At 44.2% G+C, this 17,977-nt stretch overlaps 1 protein-coding gene across 1 annotated transcript in view; it reads right to left on the minus strand.

The window, feature by feature from the left end:
• Positions 1-4,060: 4,060 nt before the first annotated feature.
• The window catches only part of LOC103663124 (alpha-N-acetylgalactosaminide alpha-2,6-sialyltransferase 5), a 162,611-nt gene continuing 148,694 nt past the window's right edge, over positions 4,061-17,977 (minus strand). Inside the window, exons 5-6 of the mRNA XM_040627126.1 lie at positions 16,566-16,673; positions 4,061-4,292 (exon numbers count right to left, since the gene is read on the minus strand). Coding sequence (XP_040483060.1) covers positions 4,061-4,292; positions 16,566-16,673 — 340 coding nt within the window. The remainder of the gene's footprint in view (positions 4,293-16,565; positions 16,674-17,977) is intronic.

Consider the following 17,977-nt stretch of genomic DNA (forward strand, 5'->3'; position numbering starts at 1 on the left):
CTTCATTTTTAAGCCGACAGACACTCTCTCACCTCTCTCCACTCCAGAGTGTCTTCTGGCATGTGCTAGAACCTAGGCAGTGGATTCACTTCTCCCCGCACCGTCTTAGTATTATAGTTCTCTTTGGGTGGCCCTTCTGTAGGGTGACCCACTGGCCCAGTTTGCCTGGGACTCATCCTAGTTTTAGCACGGAAAATCTGTCTTGAAGCTCCCCCCACCCCTCCCCGAGCCTGGGGAGCAGCAGGACGGTGCTTCTGAAGTACCTAGTCCTGGAGTCAGATGTAGTCCTCCCTCCTACTGTGCTCATTGCCTGGCACAGCCCACGGCAAACGTGTTCCCCAGGTAGGTCTCTAGTTAAAAAACCTACAAGGAAGACCTTTACAGCCTCCAAAGACTGCTGATTTAAGAGCTCAGTGTAGACAAAAGAAGACAATCAGGAGAGAATGATGGCAGAAGGATGGGATTGAGGTTCCAGAGAGAAGCAGTGAGGATGGAAGGAAGGGTTGGCTCAGGTATGAAACATGTAGGAGGGTTACCTTCACCTCCTAACACTGCAGAGAGAAGAGGAATCTCAGAGTAAGTCCGAATTAACAGCCTGAATCATCACCCCAGTGGAGTTCAGGGTATATTTCTGAAATGAGGTCACTCCTACGTAAGGGCAAGTATTGGGGTGGGTATTAAATCAGTATGGATATGTTCACAAAAGACAGTATGAATCTGGACAAAATTCCAGTTTATTCCTTTCACTTTTACTTAGCATTCATTTAAATTCTAACTTTTGAGGTGAGTTTTTATTTTAAAATAAGGTTATATCCTTCAATTTTAATGTAATTAAAACAGATCGGTAATGGAGACTATTTCAGGAAACAAAGGTAATCTGTCCTGAGAGGTGCTGTTTGGAATCTGACGCACATACCTGGCAGTAATGTCAGGATTCTGAGAGATCACACACAAATTTCTCTTTCAGGTACAGCATTTTATGTTTTGCTTTAATTTATTTTTTTGAAGAAAAGCTCTCACTCTGAAATCTTAGGACCTTGGAAGGTCCTGAATCACTCTGGTTTTATGTCTAGCCCTTAGGAGCATATCCCAGGGTTAGTGAAGCACAGGGACTTAGTTACCAAACACCCATTAACCATAATGGAAATCACACAGCAAAGTCCCCACGCAGCACAGTGAATATTTACCTCCTAATGTTCTTTTAATGTACGCTTTCTTGGGTGAATATTTACTGTAGAATATTAAATGTAAGATTCCTCTTTTTATGGGCCATTTGAAGTGATTGATTTTGTTTGTGAATTCCTGTATCTTTGCCCATAATGGCTATCTATTGTAATGGCCTCTGCCAAATGTTCTTGCGTTGAAATAACAGACGCCATGGATCGGCCAGCTGTGGCTTTGTATTACTGGGGTCTTAAAAGCTAGGAGGTAGCTGATGACACAGCTGGGAAAGAAGAAAAAGGTGTATAACATAACGAGTATGACTAAGGCTCCCAACACAATTGGATATTGAAATCACTGAGGTCTGTAAACATGGTTCTGTCGTTATCTTTTATATCAGAGTTGATGTTTAATGGTGTTGAATGGTGTTGAGACCGAGAGTCAGGAAATGATAGTAGCAAGATAAGAATTCAATTGCCCACAACCAGCTCCGTCGGCACAATCTATCAGAATTCCAGGCATTTTCTTGAAATGGTATAATAAAAACCGCTGCCCAAGTGATCAGTCTTATACCTATTTATACCATATTTTTAAAAATATAAATTCCCATACTCCCATATCTTAGCTACATTTAGATTTAAACTATTTCCCAATGAAGCCAGGGATTTCAGATTTGGTTGCTTTACACTCTTTTGAGTATTTGGGAGGGGGGAAGACGTTACAAAAAAGATGGAGTTATCATATGATCTTTTTAAAAAAACAAAAAAAAAACCAAAAAACAAATCCTAAAACCTAGAGATAACCCAGGCATTTGAGATATTATTAGATTAGGTAATACAGCTACATTTTTGCATGTCCAAAGTATGCTTTTCCATAAAAATAAAACTTGTTAAAGGAGCTACTTACATCTGAAAAACATAATGTCTTCAAGTGATGGTAAAGTGCCCTATAAATCAATCACATGAAATTCATGTTCTTTTTCATATGTTCACAAAGCATTGTGTGTCCAGAGTCCATGCTGCAGAAGAGATTGTGCTGGAATAAAATTCTACAGTCTCTTTAAAAACTATGAGGAAGTTTAAAGAACACATACATTTCAGTTGTACTGGCTTTTAGCAGCTCAAGCCACACCACAATAATCCCAACTTTGTTTCTGTCATATAAACATCCAGACTGCGTTTGCACCCCAACCACAGTACCCTACATAATTAGTAGTACTAATTAGTGCAAGGGAATGGAATCTTAGTACTAACTGAGGAAAGGGAAAGGAAGCGGCAATGTGAAAAACCTTCTTAAATCACAGGTCAGGTCATGTTCTGTAAAACAATGTCGGTCTCCATACGTCATACTTGCTGGTGCCTTTGAATTCGGCATTGGAAAAACACATGCCTTCTAAGTCATTTGGAGAAAAAACACTGGTATATTTTTAAAAAGACTATATTTGAAGAACATCACTGGCTTAATTGAAGGTCCTTCATACTGCTATCTTGGCTCTGAATAAAGTAAGTCCTTCATACTCCTCCAGACCAGGGAATGGCTGTGACTATAATGTAAGACTTGGCAATGAGTGAGTCTGAAAGTTCACAGGATAAGTGAGTTGTACGATAGGGAATTTCCTTGTGTTCTCTTCTCACAGACTGAGAGAAGGGCTGTTCCTTGCTCCTGTAGCCAGGGAACACCACAGAGGTTCTCCCTCTCTTTCTTACCTTTTTTTTGGCCTCCCCCTGCCCCTCTTTGGGTGCAAGAAACACCAGAAAAGCAGGGGGTAGGCTGTAGCCAATGGAGACTGGTGAGGAAATTATGTTTTTAACCACAGAAGGAGATAGATAGTAGGGGAATAAAAAGACCCCCTAGAATCAGGCTTTTGCTACTGCAGAAACCCCAGCATTCCAAGTGCAAAGTCCTCAAATGGGTCAATGAGAGGCTTACAGAATTTTAGATTTGGAAGGAAACTTATACTGTCATCTGGCACAAGGACATCATTCTCAGACGAGGAAACTAGGGTTTATGCCAAGTAACCTACACCAACTATTAGTACAGACAACTATCTTCAAGTTTCTTTTGTTAGTATCTTTCTGTTGTAATAACACAGTTTTTGGTTTCCAGTTTTGTCACATGGAGCATTTCTTTACGTTAGAAAATGTCATAGCTCTTCTTGAAGCCTAAGGGTTCAAAAAACGCAATGTGACATTTCCAAGACAACCACACGCTAACAATGAGCATCGCGAACCCAGTCACTCACCAGCCCCATTCTAGGTGTCTTCCAACTACCATTCAGGGTTAGAATTAAGAAGGATAAATTACCACGTAATCATAATCTATAAAAATACTGGCCTAGAGTACACTAAAAAACTCTTAATAAATAAATACTGGGCATTTGCTTTATGAAAGTCAGTGGAGATGTGCTCTTCAGAAATCATGTCCATACTTTCAGACTGTTTTTTACAAATCACACATACAGAGCCCAACAGATGACAAAGGTTATAGATCAGGTTAGGATACAACTTGGTAGAAAAACGTCTTTCGATGTGGCATTTCTACAAAGGAACACAACTAACATTGTTGAGTTGCTCGTGTTTCGGTTTTGAAGGCAATACTTAAAGAGATCCAGAATGTTCTTTAGCCACGGCAGCATTATTGACATGGGTGTTTAGCTCCTACGGTAACCCCTGTTGCAAGGGATGACACTCATGAGGACGTATTAATTCTGGAATTTTCTCCTTACAAACCAACTGCACTGCTTGGTCGTCATGCCTCCGAGGCATCTGTACATGTTGCTGATTGAGGAGTTTCCTGCTCCCTATTCTGTCCCTCTTTTGCGTCTGGTGGCTCCAGAAGTTCAGTGCCCTGGCGTCTAATACGGTAGGTACCTGGGATTTTGGTCTGGCACCCTCATTGCTCAGAACACAGGTTTATTCTCAGGAGGCTTTAGAGCAAGTGATTCTGGTTTCCAGTCTGGTTGAAAAAAGTGAATGTTGAATGTCCGTGCCCAGTTCTTAAAGACGCGTTTCTCTGTGATGAAGCGGTGATGACTGCCCTTCCGTCCTCGCTCGTGGGAGAGGTACATGGTACATTCATCAGGTCCAAACGGTTCATAATAGTGATAAGGTACTGAAGGGTGATTGGGATCCCTGTAGGAGGAAAATGAGATGATTGAGTAAAGGGGAAAAAAATTCCTTTGACTGATCAAGCTGAGGAGCACAACGCATATTTCCAAGTTAAATAAATTGCAACGAAGGGTTTTTCTGAAGTGCACATGATAAGCAAGTGGAAAGGTTTTGAGGTGGTGAAATAAATGCACTGAGCATCATTTTCCAAGAGAGAGATTAAAAAGGTATATGGGACTGCGGGTGTTTGGACTTTAGAAACTTACATATTACTAAGACCCGACTACCTGTAAGCAGGTACAAAGATATTTACAAAACAAAAACATCACACCTGCCTCCCCATCCCCACCCCTCCAAATCCTCCAGAGGCTTCTAATTATAACAAGAGCATGGCTTAATGGGTGTTACATGAGTCGGTTCTCTCCAGAGTCTTCCTCTAACCCAGCCTTGCCCGCTGTGCTCCAGCCATACTGACCTTTCTGGTCAAGCTTGACCTTCAGGCCTTGGCACGTGAAGGCAGTCCCTTGGTTATAACACACTCCTAACCAGTTCACTTCTCATCGTTGGATACTGACTTCAGTGTGTCCTCTTCAGAGAGGCTTTACCTGACACCTGTCCCTTTGCTCTCTCTCTCAGTCAGGTTTATTTTCCTCACAGCATTAATCCCTGTTGTTTACTTCTTTATTGTCTGTTCATGAGGGCAGGCCTTTGTCTTGTTCCTAGTAGGTGCTCAATAAATAGTTTTTGAATTTCTGTTGTTGAAAGAAATTTTATATGGAGTTAGCAGCTAAATAGCAAACCTCTAAAGACAATTTCTCCTCCAACACGGAAAGCTGATGATCCTGGTTTGATCCCACGGAACGAAGATAGCAAACACGACGCCACCGTTTTCTTCTTGTTGCCCTAGGTAGACGACGTACTCAAATCCAGAGTGTCTAATTCCAGAAATTCCAGGTCCTCAAATCCTTGCATTATAGCCTGATAGCCGCAGCGTTTTTTCTGTTTCTCTCTCCCTACTTCAAGTGAGAAACACTGGCTCATTTCCTCAAGCTACTGTGCAAAGGATTAACATGTTGAGGCAGTTGGGTGCCCTGTTGTAGGGTTACTAAAATATCTAACCCCCAAAGAGTCCTGGTCTCAGACTGGTTTCCATTCTGGTCCAGTCCACTCCACTCTTCAGTCTGGAAGTCTAGATGATTAGTCGAGGTATCCCAGCAGCTAAACCCTCCTGTCCCGAGCTACACTCACCAACTGGTTTGGATGTAGAGCTTAGTTAGTGCTGCTCTTAAAAGGCATATCACCTTTCCATGCCCGGTGCCCTGGGGTCCCCACTCCGGTCACTCGGGCTCTACTCCAAGTACAGTAACTTTGTCTCCCAGGGATGTTCATCTGGCTGGATACCTATTTGTTTTCTTCAGAGGAGATCAATACACAAATAGCTTCTAGACTAGCAGCTTTACTGAGGTCAGGGATCGAAGTCTTTTATCAAGAGGGGTGTCAAGTTTGTGGCTCTGACAACAATAAACCTTTTGAGCTGCCTCTCCTCTGAGGTTAAAGTTCTTCCAGGAAGAGAGATTTATTTTTGTCATGCAGCATTTAAACGTTTCTCATCCTGGGTTGGATGCTATGCGGAATTAATACTTTGTATCTCTATCATGCTTGTCTCGGAAGTATCTCTGTGTTCTGCAGTGTAACAACAGATCCAATCCTATCTAGTTATTAAAGATTTCACTTCTTTACCTACTCCAGAAATTGGAATCCCGTTAAAATTTTAATAGAGGGTATTTTCAATACAGAAAATACATTCTAGGAAGAATTCAAGTTGGAACTGACCACCATGAAGAAAAGAATAAATAAGAAAAGATAGAAATTTGTGAGAAAAATGTCCCCGGATTCATATGGCATAATTTGGGGAACCATGCCAAATTCACTGCGGCATGGTATACCTGGGGGTTAAGCTTTTATTCCAATATAAATCAGGTTTTAAATCTGATTTATCTACACTTTGAACTTATTACTGGCATCAATCTGATTAAAGAAACAATTAAGCTTCTAAAAATATCATGAGATTGAATTGGCACCTAGGAATACAGAGAAATTGGAAACCAGCTAAAGGATGCTGTAAGATCAATTTCCTTATTCAGGAAGACCATCTCTTGGAATGAAAACTTATCTGGCTCCCTATTGATCCTCTAAAGGGAGAATTAAATTTACACATTTAATTGTTATGATTTCAAAAGGGTCCAAATAACTGGGGTTGTTTCCACACTTTAAAACTCTGCCCAAATGGCCAAGGAGGGCTTTGTGGGCCTTGAGAAAGCAGAGCCCACCCACCAGCAGGAACAGGCTGCCATCCTCTGTAATCCACTGCTCTGTTCAGGAGGCCCTTCCCAGCGTAAGGTCATAACTCCTTAGGTCTTTTCTCAAACCTGACTTTCTAAAGGCTGCCGTAGCTTTTTCTTCCTTCACCTGACCCAACAGCAATAAATATCAGCAGAGTTTCCACATCAGGAGGCTACCGTTGTAGAGGAGGTTTCTGGCACCGAAGTTTCTGTTCCGGGGCCAGGAGAAGCTGAGGCAGTGGAGGTGTGGGGGCGGGGGCGGGGCAGAGATCATCGCAGAGCCAGGAGCACAGGGGGCTGCAGCCTGTCATCAGCACCCCAAGGGCCACCTCAGGAATAAATCCTGCAAAATGATGGGCCGAAGGATTTTTGTTTCCTTACAGAGGAAGCAGAGTGGGGTGGGGGGAGGAGGGAAAGAACAAACATTCAGTGCACACAGGGAGCTTTAAAGAAACAGCATTGCCTGTGTTCCACCTCCACAGATTCGGGTTTAATTGATTTGGAGAGGGTCCCAGGCATGGCTATTTTAAAAAGGGCCTTCGGTTTGCGTATCAAAATAAATAATGGTAGTATTGGATTATAAAACCCATAAAATAAAAGAAATATACATGAGTCCATGATGATTTCAATAAATAACTGAATCTATAAATAAATGAGGAAGAAGAAATGGCATTTCCTTACAGAAGAATTCCAATTAATAAATCCAGAGAGAATGAGGGACTAGAGGAATTACTATTAAAACAGCCTTATAACTGTTGCCGGCAAGGTGCGCTGATGAATGAAACATTAGGGGGGAAAAAGATGAAGAGAAATAGGTTATTTGAATGAAGTATCTCCCCCAAGATATTTATTAATGACAAAGGAAAAAATAATAACTTCTCGGTGAGTAACCCAGCAGATACCACCTTAGTGAAGCGATCAAGGTTAACATTGCCAGTAATAAGACATTTGACATCATGTGTCTGTTGACGTGGGATGCTGGGAAGGGCTTACTGCTTCTGTAGTACCCTCCCCAGGAATTCATAGCTTCAGTCCGATCATGAGAAAACATCACACAAATCCACATACAAATGGCTAACAGGCACATGAAAAAATGCTCAACATCACTAGCCATCAGGGAAATACAAATCAAAACCACAGTGAGATACCACCTTACACCAGTTAGGCAAAAATTAACAAAACAGGAAACAACAAATGTTGGTGAGGATGTGGAGAAAGGGGAACCCTCTTACACTGTTAGTGGGAATGCAAGCTGGTGCAGCCACTCTGAAAAAACAGTATGGAGTTTCCTCATAGAGCTACCCTACAACCTAGCAATTGCATTACTAGGTATTTACCCCAAAGATACAGATGTAGTGAAAAGAAGAGGCACACGCACCCCAATGTTCATAGCAGAAATGTCCACAATAGCCATATTGCGGAAGAAGCTGAGATGCCCTACAGACAAATGGATAAAGAAGATGTGGCCCATATACACAATGGAATATTACACAGCCATCAGAAAGGATGAACACCCACCATTTGCATCGACATGGATGGAACTGGAGGGGATTATGCTAAGTGAAATAAGGCAGAGAAAGACAATTATCATATGGTTTCACGTACATGTGGAACATAAGGAATAGCAGGGAGGACATTAAGAGAAGGAAGGGAAAAATGAAGGGGGGGAAATCAGAGCGGGAGATGAACCACGAGAGACTATGGACTCTGGGAAACAAACTGAGGGTCTTAGAGGGGAGGGGGGTGGGGGGATGGGCTAGCCCAGTGAAGGGTAAAGAGGGCATGTATTGCATGGAGCACTGGGTGTTATACACAAACAATGAATCATGGAACACTACATCAAAAACTAACGATGTACTGTATGGTGACTAACAAAACATAATAAAAAAAAAAAAAATTCAAAGTGAGGGACCTCCCCAGTATCGACCAGATTTCTTTAACGCTGTGAAACATAAGGAGAGGCTAAGAATGGTTACTGACAGGAGGAGACGGAAAGCTGGGGTAAGTTAACACAAAGAGATCCTGGAGTAGGTCCTGGAGGAGATCAGGGACATCAGTAGGAAAACTGGTGAAATCTGAATAGAGTCTGTCATTTGGGTAAGAGTTTCGTACTGGTGTTAATTTCTTAGTTTTGACCATGGGATCATAATCATGCAGAATGCTAACATCAGGGGAAGCTGGGTGAAGGGCGTACAGGAATCCTCTGCGCTATTTTTGTAACTTTTTTGGGGTAAGTTTAAAACTTTTTCAAAACAGAAAATTACAAAAACATGTTAATGTTGAAAAGCGCCTTAGGAGATTCTAATATACAGCCAGGTCAGAGGCGGGTGATTTCGTTCAGTACCTGCTCAGCTCTCGGGCTTCACTCCCGTTAGCTCTATCACGTCCTGGTCAGGGGAGCGAGGGAGCGTAAGGTCAGTCTCCCTGCTCCGTCTGATCGGTGAGCAGCCGGCAGGCGGGTGGAGTCCAGCGCCTGGCTGTAAGCACGCAGCCTCACTCGTGGACCGTCCCGGCTGCTGGACTTCATTCACCCTTCCAGCCCCAAATGGAGCCCCCAGCACGACATGACTGAATCCTCACAAGGCCCCCATGACAGAGGTACCGTGCTTACCCCTATTTTACAGATGACAAAACTCACGCATAGAAAAATGGAAGAAGTTTCAGGGCTCAGATTTGGACCAAAGCGGTACTCCTAAGAGCGAAGCTCTGTATCTTGGAAAAACTTCTGCTCTACCAGGTGGGTTTCTGCACCAGTGGCCCCTGCTGGAACCTGGTTTGGAACCACTCTGTCCTTGCTGCGTTCTCCCGAGCACCTGCAGACAGAGGCGCCCCGTGCTCGGTGGACACTGTGCAGCCAGTCGGTGCAAGCAGCAGAGGGCTTGGGCTCATTGACAACTGTACTCACTAATATTAATGGTAACAGGAGTTTGTCATGTTCCATTTGTGAATCCCCTAAAGCTTAGCTGCACAACTGGGAGAAGCATAACGTTACAAGCGTGGAAGAATCCTTCCAGTTCTGGATATGATCTGGGTTGACCCTGATCCTTTAGTTGGGGCTGAACTATACGCAAGGCTACAGATGTCCCAGGAAAGGAATGGTGGCTTTGCCTCTCTCTAGAGCTCTCACTCTCTAAACACGCTTCTGTTCTTGGCATGGTACCCAGCATCTAGTAGGTAGTCAGGAAATGCTTGAGGAATAGAGCTGAATCAGCAGCCGTCAAGTGTCTACGGTGTTCTGAAATTGGGTTGCACTGGGGGCCTTTGGGGATACTCTGTAGTATTCAGAAGAAAATGTTCCTAGAGCAGTCCTTCCTACACCTCTGCTTCAGCCTGGTGGGACCTGCTGAGTCACCTTTACTCTGTCGCCTCGATTTCTATAGCTTCTTTTGGAAGTAAAACAGCTGTACACCTTGGAAGCCAGTAGACTCATGCTGGTGACTCTGGGACAGACAGCACCAAGGGCCTGCAGCTGTCCACCCTCTATGGGGCAAAGAGCTGGAGTGAGTCATCTGAACCCCGCCACTCACCGTCCATGACTCAGGCAACCCCGGTGGTGTTACAAGATCTCTTGATCAATGGTACCGACAGGAGAGGAAGGTGATGAAAACACCCCAGGACCGCTAAGAGTGGGTCAGATTATGGCAAAGATGGAGGAAGGAAGTCATGGCCAAGAGAAGTGTCTGGGAAAAAATACAATAATATATTTGAAGTCTACTTCATAAAATGGGAAGCTCCTGGGTGCATTACCATTCCCTACCTGTCCTCTGTAAGCATCTGATTCTACACGGTGGACTGTCGCCAACTAGGAACTTTCCCTGTTATGCTGGCAGCTTCATTAATGTTCGCTAGCTAATAATTCTAGCAGAATCAACTCTCTGATATTCACGATACCTTTGAGATGTCCTTCACATTATGGATGGGATATTAATTTAGTTCCATGACAGTGATCACTCTGAGTCATTACTCTGCTAATTAATACTCAAGAAATGATGGGTGACAGAGAGTTGTAAACTTGGTAATGTGTTAAGTATGACCAGAAATATGATTATTAGGTAGAATTTAAATGCTTGGCCCATTATTATCACAAATAATTTACAGTGGAAAATGAGATTAAAAATACTCACCATAACTTAGTTTGGAAGGCAATGATAACAGATTTTTTTCATTGCAATTTATAGTCCATCTAGAGAGAATGGATTTGGCTTCCTGTATGGACATGGCATGACTTAAGGGTCTACTGTCCACACAATAATATATTTTGAGGCTGTCTCTGGTGCAATGTGGCATTAATTTCCTCCGGCTTTCAGAATACTGATGAGCCTGGAGTCCAGTGATAGAGGCAGGATGGAGACTAATTGCCTGATGCCCGAGCCCGTCTGTGAAGACCCAGTGCTCGCTCGAGCTGAGAAAGACAAAACAGGTGGCTGCCACTGTCTTCCTAGAACCCTTGAGATTTGAATCTGCTTGGGATAAATATAGAATCAGTTTCTTTCTTTTTTTTTTTTTTTAATGAGAAAGTACTTACACTTTATTTTTTATTTTATTATTTTATTTTATTTTTATTATTATGTTATGTTAGTCACCATACAGTACATCATTAGTTTTTGATGTAGTGTTCCATGTTTCTTAAACACTACCAAGGAAAGGAGGGTTTTCCTTTATTCAATGGGTCAATCAATACTGACTACATACTATGTGCCAGACACAATAACAGGTACTAAAGACACAGATGTGGCCTGAGTACTGCCCCTCCTCTTGACTAGATTACAGGCAAATAAAGGATCTGCACAAATCCATCTGTGAGGTGGGGGAGGGGAGGGGTTGGCAGAGGGTCCAGTGGGGCACAGGTAGGGTCTGACTCAGATAGGAGATGAGGGAAAGCTTGTAGGAGGAGGGCCTGCTGCATGTGAGACCGTGGAGTGAGGTCCTGGAGACCACTAGCTCTGTCACTTCCCTGCTCTGTGACCCTGGGCGGCTGTTTCAGGTCTTTAAGCTTCACATGTGAAATGATGATGAGAATAATGTTTATCTCATGGGATTATCATAGAGCTTCGATGAAATGGTGCATGTATTCATACTAAGGGCAGGGCCAGTGTGTGGCATGTCCAGACAAATATTAGCCATTAATATTATTGTAAAGAATGAGCAGTGATCAGCTGGATTAGGAAGGAAGGGGATGGAAATTCCAAGCCGGGGGCAAAAGGCCAGATGTTACAGGGCGAGTTCCTTTATAAGTTTTCCCTATGGCAAAAAGAAGTCTGTGTGAGGGGAAGAGGAGACTAGAGCAGATGCAGAAGCCGGGTCTGGAGGGCTGTGTGCCAGGCGAGGAGGTGGGAACTCGGTCCTAAAAGCTTTGGGGAGCTCCTGAGGCGTTGAGCCGACAGACTCAGATGTGGTTTATCCAGCAGCTCTGTGGTGTCCGGAGAGGAAAGAGAAAGACCAGAGTTGGGGAAAGCAGGCAGGAGCTACCCCGGCACCAAACTACAGAGGACAGCGTTTCGTGCTAGTCAGGTGACTTTGACTCTGTTAGATTCGGCCAGGTTTTGAGGACCGCGTCCATCGCCTGCCTGCATGGCCATTTATATGTCCGCTGCTCCCATCTGTGGTTTTAAATATGAATGTGGGGCTGTTGTTCTTCCTGAGGAGTCCATGTGCTTAATAGTTTAGGGGCTGCTAGAAGTTTTCTTGCCAAAGAGTGACTCCTGGAAGTAACTCAGCCCTTTGGGTGGAGGGGCAGGGAGGCCAGACCTCCAGGAGAGCTGGATGGAAAGTGGGAGCTCTAGGCTTGCGGGGCGAACCTATCCACCCTTCCCTTGGGAACCGGTCACTCGCGGATTGCTTAGCTGTTTGCTCCCCCACGGTATATTTAGTCCCCTACTCCCTTGCCTCCTCTGTCCCCTCTGTCATCCCATGCATATAGCGGTTGACATTCCCTTTGGGTCACTGCCACCTTAGGCGGACAGAGATGACTGCAGAAGTAGCCCAGGGTTTGTTCTCTCTGTGCCTTGGTTTCCCCAGCAATAAGAAGGCAACGGTTAGATCGGAAAGGTGTGTGACGACTGACTCAGACTGGAGAGCAGCAGGACTGTAGCTTACACCAGAGGTCGTCCGAGTTCTTGCTTGCCGCGCAATCTTGTGGTGGAGAAGAGCCCGCTGTAAAACAAATAGAAGTGGGTCTGCTCCTGATGGAGTGCGGATGGGAGGGCCCAATCTTCGCTCTGTCTTGGCTCCTTGCCCCTGTTCCCCCTGGTAGGGTCAGAGCAACGCGAGGACCCCTCCAAGTCTGGCAGAAAAGCAGAGGTGGATGTTTGAGTAAAGCTCCGGGTCGGATGTGACGGAGAGGCAGACAGGTTTTCTCCCACAGGCACCTTCTGAGCCTTCTGTCCCTTTTGACTGAACTGTGTCCAAGTGACACTCGGGAGACTGAAGGCAGAGACCCTGTCTTATTCACCTCTGATTACGTCCTCCGTACCCAGCACGAGTTCAGTTGAGTGAATGAAGTCTCTGTGGTTCATCTAGCAAATAACTCCTTTTGAGGGTACTAGTTGCGTCTTAAAGTCTGAAAAAGTTAATTTACCAAAAATCAGTAGTCGGCTCTCTTTTTGCCGGCTGAATTCTGGCCCCATGTGCCTAACTCTTCAGTCCAGTGAGAAACTGCGGGCATTAAGGAAGCAACAGAATGGACAGGTTCACTCGAGCCACCCCATGTGATGTCCTGTAGGAGCTGGAGGCCTCGGGCAGCTGGGGAAGAAAAGTAGCATCCCGTTCATACAGGAGGCCACGCATGTCCTTCCCTTTCTAGCAACCAGGCTCTCCTCACCACCTGGCCGTAATTTGTTCGTGCTCACTGGACATCTCCTTAAAATGTGCTAACGGGCATCCACACTTGCAGATGAGCGCGTCCCTTGACCTGATAAATCTGTACGTGCTTAATATACATCAGGGGTGTGCCAAGGCTTTCTCATCTGTTATCTTGTCAGATTATCATATAAACCCTTCAGGTAAGTGCTCTTGTCTTCACCATCTTACAGATACGGAAGCGAAAGCTTTAGAAATAGTAAGTAACTTGCCCAATATGACTAAGGTCAATAAAGTCAAATAAATTTCTCAAAGTCACATAGCTTCTGAGAAGCAGAAATGATTATTTTGTCACCCATGTGAACACCCTTTCATTATAGCACTAAGGGGAGAGTAGGGGACTTGCTATTTACGAAGCATCTGCTGTAGACGAGGATGATAAACATCTGTGGTCCTGTGTACCAGACCTCCGACAGTGAACCAAACACATGGAAATCGCGGGCCCTGGAGAGTTTATATTCTGGCAGACTCAACCAGCCTGAGCTCTGCCACCTCCCAGAACCTTCCCCACCATTTTCGGGTCTTGGTGATATCTTACCTCCTTAAGTCCTGGAGTTCAGGACACATGGACCCTGCTTGGCCCTTATAGTTCTCAACTTCTTCCAAAATAAAAACAAAAGGGGGAAGGCTAGACAAGTAGCGGGACTGGCTTACAAGTTGCTTTTTCATTCTCTGGTGGTAGATTCTGTTTTCGAGTGCCATTTGACTCCAAGAGGCTGTGCTGTGTTCATTACATTTTCATGTGGATAAGGCTTACTGTGAGTTTCTAGAAAGCAAGAGCTTGTCCTATTCTTTGAACCCCAGAAGTTCTTGGTACCTTTTGGAGCAACTCTCAAGTACTTAGGAAGACATTAATAACTATTTTATATGTCTTATAATATCATATTCATGTATTAGTAATATTCATAATACTAATAGTCTTTCCTGAGGACTGACTGTGTGTGGGACACTGTGTCAGACAGTCTACCATCCATGATCTCATTCAATCCTCACCATGACCGGCTTGCTTTTCTGACTGTTTTCTTATTATCATCTTGCAGATGAGGGAAGCAAGGCTCAAGGTCACCCGGTTTCTAACTGGGTGGTTCAGCTAACCTGTCCTGGAAACAAAGATTAAAGGAAGTTGGGAGTCAGTGTGTGCCACTCCTGGTTCTTTCCTTCTTAGGCTCCCTGAACAGATGCTCTCTCCAGCCTAAATGCGTCTGCCGCACGACACCCGGCACACTTCTCCACTTGCTCTGACAGCCCGCAGAGAACAGGGACCCTCCTGAGGAGTTCTTGGAGAAAGCATGCTGTGAGAGCAACCGTGGAACCTTCGGGATGGTGGCTGGGGAACAGAGCGCCTGAGCCAGTGGCAACATAAGGTACGCCAGCAGTCTCTGGACTCCCTCGTTAGCGCCATTCCCAAAGCTGTTTCCCTCCTACGGATGTGAAGTCGTGATGAACTAACTCAGAGTAAGAGAAATGACAGGTTAACTTGCCTTTCATTTGTTTTCCATAATAAATGGAATATTTCCTTGAACACTCTAAGTCATTAACATTTCAATTTATTCATGCTCTTTCTCTCCGGTGTCCTAATGGCAATATTACATAATTAGACCTGCCACATAGCTATCAACCTTGACGGCTCTTGGCGTGCCCATAAGCCCCTGCTCCCACTGCCTTTGTTAGCCTGTCGGGTTGAGGAGACAGTTTGCTTTTTCTTAAGACTACCCCACCTCCTTTCTGCACATGGATTGCTAAATAAGGAAACAAGGCCAGTGAGTTAAGTGACGAGGGACTGGGGGGGGGGGGATGCAAGCTAACTCTTGCCACGTACGAGGTGCTGTTCCAAGCACTTTATGTGTATTAACTTATTTAATCCACCGACAACCCATGGCCGAGTCTTATTAGTATCATCACGTCCACTTCTAATGAGGAGGAAGCCGAGCCACAGAGAGACTGAACAACTAGCTTGAGGTCACACTCGGTCAGGACGTGGCCCGGCCGGGCTCTGAACCCGTGCAGTCTGACTCCAGAATGCACAGCCCTCCTTGCACATCACGTCCCTCCTGGGGACCAGTGAGTCTAGGTGACTGTCAAAGGCCTCGTCTGTCCAACCTTCTCCTCTGGGCCCTGACTCTCACATACAAACTGGTACTGCTGCTGTGTTGGGTCTGTGGGCTTAACAGAGTGGGCGAAAAGTGGCAAAGTGGTAAATCAGCATGATTAAGACCTGTCGTCCCTGCATCCAACCTCCGAACTGCAGATTTTGTGTAAAAGGCCCGTGGCCTTCAAGAAGTTGTCAGGTTTCAAACACACGAAGGTATAAGCAAGCATACATTTTAATGAGCAAGTTCAAAATGCCCCCACCCTAGGTTTCGCCATTTGAAGATTAGGATGAAGGCCATACGCAGGTCATCAGGCATTCCCGAAAAGTAGGACACTTTCTGAATGAACTGGCATCGCTACTTTCAATCACGGGTGAATTTTCAATCAGGCTTCCACAAATCAGGCCCTGAGGTTTTCCCAGTGTGTCCGTGGGCTCACACCCAACGCTGGCCCGGCACATGCCAGGAGGGAACTTAAGGAGCAGCAGAGACGTGTGTACGTTCCCTTTAAGTGGTACATCAAAATAATTACGTCTGTGCTTTTGGCCTTAGAAGCACAAACCACGGCTACTGATGTGGCGAGGAAAAGAGGCTCAGAGCAATATTTTAATTTTAGAAAACAGGCCTTACCGTCAAAGAAATTGCCCTCTTTAATTCATTAAAAATTACCACATTCCTTTCAAATGAGAATAAAACTAATATCCCTTAATGCTTGCTCATCATTAATATTATGCCAATTATTGCATTACTTTTGGTTGATAAATATTCAGAGGATAAATGAAGCCCACAAGATGGATTAATTCTCCAGCAGTACAAACAAAAACTTTCAATATTTTATATCACATAATTAAATGCTGTTTGTTGTTTCTAGAACCAGAACTTGGGACGTGTTAATTAATTGCTTCGAGAAGACAGTTAGACATGTTTCATGGTTGATATTTGGAATCAGATATTTATAAACCCTGCACGACACTGCTGATGAATTACACTTGCAGAATAAATCCTACCTGCAGAAGTCTGGGGGCACCATGCCATAAACATTGATCCTGTCACAGAGCTCCAGGGCAATTGTCATTGTGAACCAGCCAGTGCTGAGCCAAGTGTTAGAGATCTTCCTGGAAGGAACAACAGTGAAGTCCGCAAGCTGGTAAAGTAATCATCATAACCGTTACTATCTTAAATCCTTTTGGGAGCAAGGCCGACGATTAACACGCTCTCTCTATCCAATTGGTAAATAGCTGAAACTTGACCAAGTAGCAATCTCTTACCAACGGCATCATGTTCCACGGTACGATGAGAAATGACAGTCATGTTCTGCCGTGGATTGTGACATGAAAGGGTGCTCAGGCAACTTTTACATCATCAAGGATGATGACCAATGTTTCAGGATTTAAATGCGTATGACCACAGCCCAATTTCTTAAAAGATGACAATCCCCATGTGTCAACTCTTTCTTTATTAACTAGAATACTTGACTAATTAGAAATATTCCTTGTTCCCCAGGCAGGCTAAATAAAGAAGAGCTTATTAAATATGTATAAATACACAGATGTGTCTGTCTATGTATTGATTGATATCTACTGATCGATCAAACGATCTTAGGGTAAAAGCTTGCCTTCAATTAGACTAATTAACATTGACAACTTGATTGAATGTCTTTCTTTGGGAAGAGTACAGTCATTTGGGAAGGGGCTAATTACTAGAGGAAAAGGACCACAGGCACGCTTATGCTTAATTGAGCAATTTGCTTTGTTTTACTTCAGGACATCCAGAGCCCTCTAAAACGTTTTTCTATTAGGAGACCGAACTGACAAACTTTAAGGAATGAATCTGTGTGTTCCTAAGTTCATTCATTTGCCCATTCAAACATCTGTACTGAGCTCCAGCCATGTATGTGCCAAGCCTCAGGATGACTGTGGAGACGTAACATCAAGGTCTAATTTGACCCTGTGAGAATGACTCAGTCTACCATGCTTTGCTGCTGTGGATATTAATTTCAATTCTTAGGGGGTTGCCGCTTTTGCTTTTTTTTCTCAGTGCTTATGGCATGCCTCATTAGCCAGTTTCAAACACCTTATCCCCAAGGTCAGACTGTCTGACTTTGCCCGGCCATAGCACCTTATGTGATGTGAATACCAGAGTTGCTCAAAAGCTTTTCTGCTTGCACTGTGTACCACCCCTCTTTGAGAAGGAAGAAGGCTTTTTGTGAATCTGTTTGCATTATTTCCATTTCACATATGAAGCCAAAAAAACCCCGAAAAGCAAAGAAGCACAATAAGGAGTCCTTTATCTTGTCAAATACCTGGCAGGAATGGGTGCTGTAGTCATGCCTGAGTTCGTGGTTTCCACTTTGTAGTTCTTAATCCCTTTACTCACTTTGGCTTTCCATTCCATTGTCTCCTGACCCAGGACTAGCCCA

This window comes from Ursus maritimus, unplaced genomic scaffold, assembly GCF_017311325.1.
Source record: "Ursus maritimus isolate PB19 unplaced genomic scaffold, ASM1731132v1 scaffold_12, whole genome shotgun sequence".
NCBI classification, from domain to species: domain Eukaryota; kingdom Metazoa; phylum Chordata; class Mammalia; order Carnivora; family Ursidae; genus Ursus; species Ursus maritimus.